General features: G+C 38.7%; 1 protein-coding gene across 1 annotated transcript; it reads right to left on the reverse strand.

Annotated features, from left to right (window-relative positions):
* Positions 1–28: 28 nt before the first annotated feature.
* Positions 29–5,723, reverse strand: LOC119501741 (cell death-inducing p53-target protein 1 homolog). Its single transcript, XM_037792318.1, has 5 exons — positions 5,648–5,723; positions 2,789–2,835; positions 2,578–2,664; positions 2,216–2,420; positions 29–1,079 (listed from the first exon to the last, which is right to left on the reverse strand). Exons 2-5 carry the CDS (start codon positions 2,829–2,831, stop codon positions 962–964), a joined length of 453 nt encoding a protein of 150 aa, XP_037648246.1. The 5' UTR covers positions 2,832–2,835; positions 5,648–5,723; the 3' UTR covers positions 29–961.
* Positions 5,724–11,093: the final 5,370 nt, after the last annotated feature.

Consider the following 11,093-nt stretch of genomic DNA (forward strand, 5'->3'; position numbering starts at 1 on the left):
AATTTCAAATGAACACCCTTAGAACATATAGTATTCGATAAAGTTTATATATACAAGCCTTCATTTTAACAACGTGATGTATCGAGACATTTCTGAAAAAGATAATGGAGAAATAAAATGGCTCCCATAAAGTGCATGGGGTGTGCTTAACCCATTTGTGCCCACAACTGAAATTTTGAATTGGTAATTTGCTAAACACAAATCTGAAGAAATCTGAAGAAATCAGTCAAACCGTTTTACTTAAGTGAGTTTTCCTTATCATATTATATTTAGTCTTTGGGCACATGTGACGACTGTTTTTCTTTATACTTCATAATTAAATAAAAACAGTAGTCATATGGGCCCAAAGACTAAATATAGTATGATAAGAAAATGTCTGTATCTCAGAAACTACAATGAGCACAATCAAGTATTTGGTATCTATGAACTCATTACAAGTTGAATATCCCAATGTATGCAAGATATGCACACATAGTGTAAAAAATATTTCATATGCAAGACATTTAATACACACAATGTTGGCATTTTTCCTAATTTTTCAAAAATCCTGACTTTGACCATTGATACAAGTGGGATTTTTCATGTGAGCTAAAAATTTCGTAGATGAGATGTTAGATTCTTGCCCATAGTATGTCCGTACAAGAACAAAAATGTTGCATTTTTCCTAATCATGCTAAATATAGCCTAGTCTTTGGGTACAAATGGGTTAATTAACTTACCAGAGCTTTAAAATAAGTGAGCACATGGTATTTAAGCTCTGATAACACAATGACTCCCAGTCCGTCTGCTAATAATATGATGTTTGATATTGCCTCGGCCAATGCAATGGCTCGACCATAGAATAAGCTACATTTGAACTGCGACCTTTCTCCGTAAATTTCATAAAATGGTGCAACTGATAAGACAAAGGTAACAGGATGTTATTTCTTATATCTATGGCTCCATGTCTGCCTCATGTCCATCATTTACAGCATTGTTTCTTGTCAACGTGCAGCACTCTGTTGCAGCGGGGGCACGTGTGGTACGCATCCTTGAAGTTGTTCATGAAGAAAGGAATCAGGCAGCAGCACAGGATTAACCTGAAACACACACACACACATACATACACAGTTAGTGTCATCTAGCTGTATGTAAGAATTTGCTTTGTTTTGACCATTATGCGTTTGTAGTGTTGATCATTTGTTGTTCACTTTTTTTAAGATTTGTACATATCTTTTGGACCCTCCTCTGGAAAACATGAATATATCCTATTATTTAGAGTTTATTATAGTTTTTCACCCCAAAAAAATGTGTACAAACTGTTGACTCAGGGTGTGTTTTATGGAAAACACACCTGGGCCCACCAACCACAGGGATAGGCATTGAGGTCGGGTGGCAAGCAAAGGCCGGGATCTGGGCGTGCTGATCCCCAGCATCACAGACTGTCTCTAGGTACGTGGAACGTCAACTCTCTGGCGGGGAAGGAACCGGAGCTGGTGCGGGAGGTGGAGCAGTATCAACTAGATACAGTTGGGCTCACCTCCACACATAGCTCTGCTTCTGGAGCCAAACTCTTGGAGAGGGGCTGGACTCTGGCCTTTTCTGGAGTTGCCCAGGGAGAGAGGTGCAGGGCGGGTGTGGGGATACTTACGAGCCCCCCAGCTTAGCGTCGCTGTGTTAGAGTTTTCCCCGGAGAACGGGCTGTTGTTTGTGCTTATGCACCAAACAGCAGCTTCGAGTACTCCGCCTTCTTGGAATCTCTGGGTGGCGTCCTGGAAAGGACGCAGACTATAGTTTTGCTGGGGGACTTTAACACTCACGTGGGCAATGATGAAAAAACCTTGAGGGGGGTGATTGGGAGGAATGGCCTGCCTGATCTGAACCTGAGTGGTGCTTTGTTGTTGGACATCTGTGCTAGTCATGGATTGGCCATAACAAACACCATGTTTGAGCATAGGGTGTTTCATAAGTGTGCTTGGTACCAGAACACCTTAGGCCAATGATCGATGATCGACTTTGTGGTCGAATCATCAGCTCTGTGGCCGTATGTCTTCGACACTCTGGAGAAGAGTACAATATCAACTGTGCTGCATTAGTCCGCTGTGTGCGCCATACTTAATGGAAACTTGGAGGTAACTGAGATGTGTGTAAGGTGGTCTGTAGGGGCCAAACAGCCCCCTAACAGGTTAATGTGGCCTTGTTAAAAGGCCCACAAGCGCCTAGAGCACACACTCACCCGCAGCAGATGAAGAGCAAGCACATCAGCCAGGCGTACGTCCCTGCTTTGTAGGTGACGTTGGTCATGACCTGCTCCTGGCAGGAGGTGCAGGTCGTCTGTCCGGGATTACGCCCCAGTGTCCCATCGTAGCTCACAAACCTACTTTTGACTTCTCCAGTGTCGAGACCAGTGTTGAGACCAGTGCCTGCTCCGCTGCTGTACACTGATGTAAGGAGAGGGGAGGGAGAAAGAAAAAAAGAGAAGATGAGAAGACGAGGGTGGAGGAAACGGGAACTTTAATTAACTATGTGCGAGAGTAAATTGTAGCTAAGGTTTTTGATGTGTGTTTCCACGAAGTGTAGGATCAGGTGTGTGTTTACCTGGCGTGGCACTAGCGATGTTCAGCTGTGAGTCTGGATGGTTGAACGGGGTGTGGGTGTGGTAAACCTTCACATCCGAACCACCAACTGGACAAGAGGAACAGGAAAGAAAGAGGAGAAAAACCAGAGGAGGAGAGACGGACACAAGAGTTAATGAGCCAGTCTGATAATGATGATGCCTGTGAGCAATGCATGGTGTGTTCAGGTTTACCTGGTATGATGTAGGGAGGAGGGTCTTTTACATTTTCACCCATTGTGCTGCAGAGAGAGAGAGCATTGACAGAAAAAAGATTGTTACAAATGTTCATCAACAGTGAAGATGAAATACACTAATAATACCCTATGAAACATAAGATCTTTCTCAGTACTGTAATAATACTTTCACATCTCCTCTCCCGTTCATGAGACATGTGATGCTGCTTTCTGCCACAGTTAAAAACATCCATCAGAGCTCTGATGAAAACATTTATGTCAGCACAGGGTATATGTAGTGCATTGTATGGATGTTTCTTCTCTGTATCCCTGATGGGAAACGCCTGGGCAGGACTCTCTCTGGGGTGTCATGGCAAAATGACTTATTGTTCATAATGAAACCAAAGTTTCATAAAAACGTTAACTCTTTGGTCAACAAAATGATAAATAAAAATGGAGTTAAACACAAATTAAGGTTTGATTACAGATCAGATTAAAGGTTGAATGAATTAGCATTCTTGTCATTTGACACACAAATAACCAAACACTTTGTTGTTATAACTTCACAGTTAGGTCATAATAGAGTGTGGAACAAATGTTCTATCCAGTGTAAAGAGAGAACCAAGTGTTTTATCATTGTTATTATTATTATTGTGATTAGAGCTTGAAAGTAACTTCATTTTGTGAGATTTTGTACTTCTTGGAAAGAAACACATTTGTTTTGATGGATTCATACTGTGCAGTTATCTCATGACTGTAACACGGTGTAGATTTGATTAAGTAAAATATAATGCATTACTTAATGATAGGGCTCTCAATCGATTCAAATATTTAATCACGATTAATCGCATGATTGGCCATAATTAAATCGTGATTTATCGCAAATTAATCACACATTTTTTATCTGTTCAAAATGTACCTTAAAGGGAGATTTGTCATGTATTTAATACTCTTGTCAACATGGGAGTGGGCAAATATGCTTGCTTTATGCAAATGTATATATTTATTATTGGAAATCAGTTAACAACATAAAACAATGACAAATATTGTCCAGCCGCTCGTCCTCCCCCGCGGTCGCAACAACAAGCGGCCGTGGAAGCTACCGTTAGCCATGGTTAGTTTGAATTCTAATCGGACATATCAGCGCTACTGTATTGACTTTTTGCATTACGTTTCCAACTAACGTTAGCTTGCAACCAGCAAGAGGTTAGTCAAGGGTCTAATGTTAATGTTCACCTGCTCGACATACAAAGAGCTGCTGTGTGACTGGTTGTACTAATAACGAGACCAAAATCCAAGTCTCCAGTTATATATTAACGTTAAACCTGTTGAGAAATCGCGAAGGAAAAAGTGTCGGGCGGCGGCGGCCATCAAGAGGGATTTGCGTAACTTGAACGCTGACCGGAGTCAGTCAACCAAACAGACACAGATCCCCCAAGTCAAATACATACTTACATCTGATCTAACGTTACCCATTTCATAACAGGTGATAATAATACACAAATCTCATACTAATACGTCATATAATAATACGTCTGTTATAGTCAACAAAAGCGTACAAACAATATGAAATCTACGTTGATGACAACGGCGGCCAAAGCGGTTTTGCCCAGAGTGCGCACGCACCCAGTAATGTTTGTATACAAGAAACCCGTCTATTAACAAAACTACAATCTAGCATCTATTTTCCAACACCCACAGTGCACGTCCTCTCTGTATCTGCCTCTCAGTTTCTCTCTCTCTCGCTCACCCACACAAACACAAACTTTCTCTCTTCCACTACACACACACACACACACACTTTCCTCTCGCCATGCATTACATGCACCGAGGTGTCGCCATAGTTCATCACTTGAGAAGATGAAAGACTGTTTCTACATTGTGTCTCACACACACACACACACACACGCACACACACACACACACACACACACACACACACACACACACACACACAGAGGGCCCGTATACACTCATGTGTCGGTGCAGGAATGCGACCGAGCCGCATGCTTCTCTGTGTGTCACAGACCGAGGGTGTGTCGCTTGCTGCCTCGCACAAATCTATCTGAAATCCGTAGAGTGAGCTCATCTAAGGAATAAAAAAACACCTGACATAATGTTGACAGTTTTTTATTTAAAAAAGGGGGAAATATATCACAAAAAAAAGTTAATTTAAATATATTGCCAACATGTGTTTCAACACAACTTCAACATTTTACGGCTCATTCCTTCCGGCTTGATTCCCGGCCAGCACCCTGCGTGTCTGTTTTGATGAGGAGTAACAGTAAAAGCTGATTGTCAAGGTGGAAGCAATGGTTTCGGATAACTGGCTGAGTCGCATTTTCTCTCGTTGACTGCGTTCCACTGCTCTATAAGCAGTCGAGTCTCTGATTGTCAGTCTCACCCCAATTCTATTACTGAATCTGATACCACTATTTTAGAGCTGCTACTGCCAGAACTACTACAAAAACTACTACCACAACTTCTTTTACTCCATGTAGCCTGAACTTACTGTTCAAAACCTCAAATACCAAACCCACAATAACAATAGATATACCATCAGAAACATGAAGGAAGAGGAGGCAAACTACAACAATAGTGAAAGTTCAATCTTGAACCTATAAAACCAGTTGTGTCTGTGATCACGTTGCAACAGTAAAAACAGATTAATTAACAGTGATTTAATGTGAGGTTTAAAGCTCAAGATGGATATTCTGTACTTCAGTTTTTTTTCTTCTATCAAAACTTTCTAATAACTACCAACCCTTTCCTGCCTGAGCATTTAATTCATCGTTGATGGGCTTCAAACATCAAACCCATAAATATTAAATCCTGTCGTACAAACTCATGAAACACAAAATCTGAATCTCAGTCTTACCTTGGTGGTGGGGTGTTGCAATCTGTATGCAGAGATGTGTGTCAGACCGATTTTATCTGTGACATCCACCTGTCTCACCTCTACAAGCCTTGGACACGCCCACAGCGCCGCCCCTCACCGACAAAGACTGAATATGCAGCGTGAATGAGTCACTCTGTGGTTTAGATGGAACTATCAAAGTACTAGCTATGCAAGTCATCTTTTTAACTTGTTCCTTGTTTCTGGGACATTATTGAGGGAATGTGTGTGTGTGTGTGTGTGTGTGTGTGTGTGTGTGTGTGTGTGTGTCACATAACCAGTTTCCCTCCTGCTGCTTCGTATTCCCACAGCAGACTATTCAACCTGACACAGACTGTAGATCCTAGTTTTTAGTCCAGGAATGTGACCAGAAGGCCGTCGACAATGTTTGAGTGACATAAAATCACATGTTGTAGCAATATTGCTTAGAGCAGATTAAAGTGGCAGTAGGCAGTATATTTTTGTCATCATTGGGCAAAAAATCCATAATAACCTTTCAGCATATTGTAATTCAAGTGTTCTGAGAGAAAACTAGACTTCTGCACTTCCTCATGGCTCTGTTTTCAGGCTTTAGAAAATCTAGCCCGAGATGGGAGACTTTGACCAATCACAGGTAATTTCAGAGAGAGAGCGTTCCTATTGGCAACGTAATCTCATCATGGCGGCCGCGTCACAAACTTTCTCATTTTACAGCTTAACAGTACACTACAAGATGATTCTGAAAACATTTGAGGCGAGAAATAGGCATTAACATAACATAATATTGATTCATATTTGATCAGCGCTGCCTAGTTTGACCGTTTGATCGGAGTTCGCCAGTGATTGACAGCCGGCTCTCATAGACGGCAGATGGACAGCGGACCTCAGATCAGCTCTGATTGGTTGTTTTCCTCCGGTCTGTGAAATCTTGCAGATGCCGTTAGGAGCACAGGAGGACACCGAAGGACACCGGAGGCACATGATTTTTTTCAGGTTACCTGTTTCATGTACTACTGTCAGGATATAGCGACCGTTTTATAAAAAGAACTTAACATCTGGACTTCATTTCATTTCATTTCAAAATTTATTTTGAAAATGTAGAATACAAAAAAAATACAAAATAAAGAAAAAGAGAATGATCATACCAACAAGTGGACAGTCAAAAAGAAGTAGTATTTAAATACAATGAAAAGCATAAGAAAAAAATAAATTGTCAAACACTTGATGCCTTGATTTACATATTCGAAAAGGTGTGAGAAGTACAAACTTATTTAATCCCACCCCTTCTCCATAAGTCAATTATTAATAATTAACCAGCTTCCTTATTGAGCCATACATATACTCTAATTCAATTTTCCTAAATTTGTCTAACTATAATGATTATTTATAATTATTCTAACTATAATTATTACCATTAATTTCTGTCATACAGAAATGCAAATTAATTACTGATATAATTATCCTTATCAATATATGAATTTGTTATCAATCCAGAATACAAATTCATTACTTACATATTTAACTTAATCATACTGACTATTTGTTATTTTTTCTTATATGCGCATATTATTATTTATAATATACAATTTATAATATACAATATGCACATGCAATACAACATGCAATACATACATACACATACACATACATATATATACATATATATATACACATATATATATATATATATACATACACCACGCATTGCACTACATGCGCACACTGCATACCACATATACATATATATATACTGTACATATTTATAGACATATATACAATACACAGCATCCGACCATGCATACATCATTCTTATACCCAAAATCAAATATCCACAAATTTGCATTATTCTTTACAGAAAATATAGGAAGATGGACTAATACAGAATAAATATTAAGTAACCAATAAATAAATAAACAGTAATAAATTAACAGTTACCCCTGTAAACACCTTGTGATTGTCAAACCCCCACTTCATCCCTGAACCTTGAGAAAATCATGTCTTTATACCTTATTTTAAACTGGTTTAAGTTTGGACATTGCTTTAGCGCCACATTAAAACTGTTCCATAGTTTCACTTCACAGATTGAGATACAAAAACTCTTCATGGTTGTACGAATACTGAGAGTTTTTAAATTAAATTATCCCTTTAATTTATAACCCCCCTCTCGATCACTGAACAATTTTTTAATATTTCCTGGTAGCCGCTTTATTTTTAGCCTTAAACATTTTTTGTGCTGTTTGAAATTCCACTAAATCTGCAAATCTTAATAATTTTGACTGTAAGAATATTGAGGTGGTGTGATCCAGATATCCGACTTTGTAAATAGTCCGTATTGCTCTTTTTGGAGAATAGATAGTGAATGTAATGGACATTTGTAGTTGTTGTCCCAGACCTCCGCACAGTGATTTAAATATGGTAGAACTAGTAAACATTGGAGAATGTGGAGGGATTTCTGATCCAGAACCTGTTTGGCTTTGTTTAATACTGAGATGCTTCTTGACAGTTTATTTTCTACATGTTTAATGTGTGATTTCCAGCAGATTTTATCATCTATTGTCACCCCGAGAAATGTATTTTCATGAACTCTTTCAATTTCAACCCCATCTATCTGTATCTGTACTTGTGTATTAATTCTACATTTTTACCAAATAACATTACTTTAGTTTTGTTCAAGTTTAATGATAATTTGTTTCTATCAAACCATGTTTTTACTCTGCTCATTTCTTTAGTGATGTCCTCCAATAGTTGTTTTAAATTCTCCCCAGAACAGAAAACATTTGTCTTATCAGCAAACAATACTAATTTTAATACCTTGGATACTTTGTATATATCATTGATATACAATATAAACAATTTAGGGCCCAACGCTGACCCCTGGGGGACACCACGAGCAATATCCAAACATGACGAAGAGAAATTGCCCAACATCACAAACTGTTGTCTCCTACTTAAATAGCTTTTAACCCAATCTAATACTATACCCCTGATACCATAGCTTTCCAGTTTATTGATTAATATGTCATGGTTGATTGTGTCAAAAGCTTTTTTTGATATCAATGAATACCCCTACTGCATATTTTTTGTGATCTATAGCGTTAGTGATTTCCTCGATTGATTCCATTATTGCCAGTGATGTTGATCTGTTTGATCTGCTACAGAATGTTACCAAACATTTATAGGATATAAATCACTGAATAAAACATGATCAGTGGAATTAAAATGAATTCCAATTACACAACGTAGATCAACCTTGTTATCATAACATGTAGGTATACAAACACTACAAAAGACAGGCCTATACATGTTTATATACTGTATAAAATTTGCCAACTTAACATGAAACTAAGGGGAAATGTAAACAGAGTTGATTATCATGAACTCAATTATATATGGTTCATAATCAACGTTAAAAAGGTGTAATACACTTCAACTAGATTCAAATATATATCAAAATATAAGATTAACTGAGGCTTTAATGTGCGCCCAAATTTCTGTGTAAGATCTCTGGGGACATATAATATACATATATAGAAATAATCTATATGTAGGCTGGCAAGATCTTACCAAGTGATTAATATAACAGGAAGGTTTGGATCTACAGCTTATAATTATTTTAACTTCCTTTAGTTTGTTAGCAACACAGGTTCCTGTTACTAGAACCTATGTTGACAAAGCATAACACATCAATTCCATACATGTTCATTTGCATTAAATGTCAGTTTTATTTAGTCTTATTCACAGCTGCATGTTTTTTTTTGTGCCCGGGTCCAATATCTCAGGAATGTAGACAGCCGTAAAAACCCAGGGAGGAGGCCATAAAATCCCCTCTGTTTCTTCATTTGTTTCTCCAGTTCTGCTTGAAAGCTACATCTTGTACACAACTTCAGTTCTTTTTAGATGATTAGTTAAACATGGCATATTAATTAATGTACATTTTAATGGCAGAATTAGTTTCATTCTTAATCATCAGTTCTTAATGTCTTACTGGTTGGTCTCCACCGCTTTTCTGAGTCTTTGGGAAGAGACCAGACATCAGGGCCTTTGACCCGTACTTCAATAAACAACTTCAAGCTGAAGTAAGCGAGATTGGAGCAAATATGAGTAAAAAAAGTTATTTTTATAAAACGGTCGCTATATCCTGAGAGTAGTACAGGTAACCTGAAAAAAAAAACATGTACCTCTGTGTCCTCCGGTGCTCCTAACGGCATCTGCAAGACTTCACTGACCGGAGGAAAACAACCAATCAGAGCTGATCTGGAGTCTGCTGTCCAGCTGCCGTCTATGAGAGCCGGCTGTCAATCACTCGCAAACTCCGACCAACGGTCAAACTAGGCAGCGCTGATCAAATATGAATCAATATTCTGTTACTGTAATGCCTATTTCTCTCCTCAAATGTTTTCAGAATCATCTTGTAGTGTACTGTGAAATGAGAAAGTTTGTGACCCGACAGCCATGTTAAGATCTCTTCAGGAAATACCAAGCACCGGTCACATGACCGGAGCACAGCCAATAGGAACGCTCTCTCTCTGAAATGACCTGTGATTGGTCAAAGTCTTCTGTCATGGGCTAGATTTTTTAAAGTCTGAAAACAGAGCCATGAGGAGGTGCAGAAGTCCAGTTTTCTCTCAGAACACTTGAATTACAATATGCTGAAAGATTATTATGGAATTTTTGCCCAATGATGCCAAAAAAGTGTTGCCTACTGAAGCTTTAAATGTCAGAAGGGTACTAAGTTGTGTTGTGTTTTTCCTCCGTGAGTATAACCAGGCCAGTTTTAAATTAAGAGCCTCAGCACTTAGTGGCCCCAAAGGTCAGATGCAGTTTCTGGGAGAGGGGTTTCAAGAATTAAATAATAATTTCATTATTATCATCTTTCAGTACTCTTTGTCTTTCGATCATCATCGGCTACAATGTGTTAAAATCTTTGACATTGACATTTTCCCCCCAAAAAGTAAAGAATTCAATGTGTTTGTCAGCATGGAAGAGAAGAACAATTACATGATTGAACAAGATAGAAAGGTTGGAAGAAAATAACTTTTGTACTGTAAGGAATCTAAATATGACCACACACAGCTGTAGGCATGTAGTGTATGAAAAGCCCAGGCGCTTTTAGGCTATTTTATGTGATCTTCTTTTTATAACTAATGTAATAACTAATGTAATATTTTTTTCACATCCATTCACTGAGCCTCCCCTGAAAGTGTTTGGAGTAGGGATGCTAACGATTAATCGACAATCAATTAATTGGTCGTTTAGAATTCGATCAAGCATGTGAAATTTAATCGAGCAGAGTGCTGCTATCGGTGTGTCAGTTTGAGTTTGACCGAAAGCAGCGCTGATCCACAGCGGACAGAATGAAGCCTGCCCTTCGGCTGTATTCATTCAAAATCCGGCAACTCGGCACCTTCCCACCTTGTGCGGAGTTGTGGATGTGTGTATTTGTGTTTTA

The sequence above is a fragment of the Sebastes umbrosus genome, chromosome 14 (assembly GCF_015220745.1).
Source record: "Sebastes umbrosus isolate fSebUmb1 chromosome 14, fSebUmb1.pri, whole genome shotgun sequence".
Lineage (NCBI taxonomy): Eukaryota > Metazoa > Chordata > Actinopteri > Perciformes > Sebastidae > Sebastes > Sebastes umbrosus.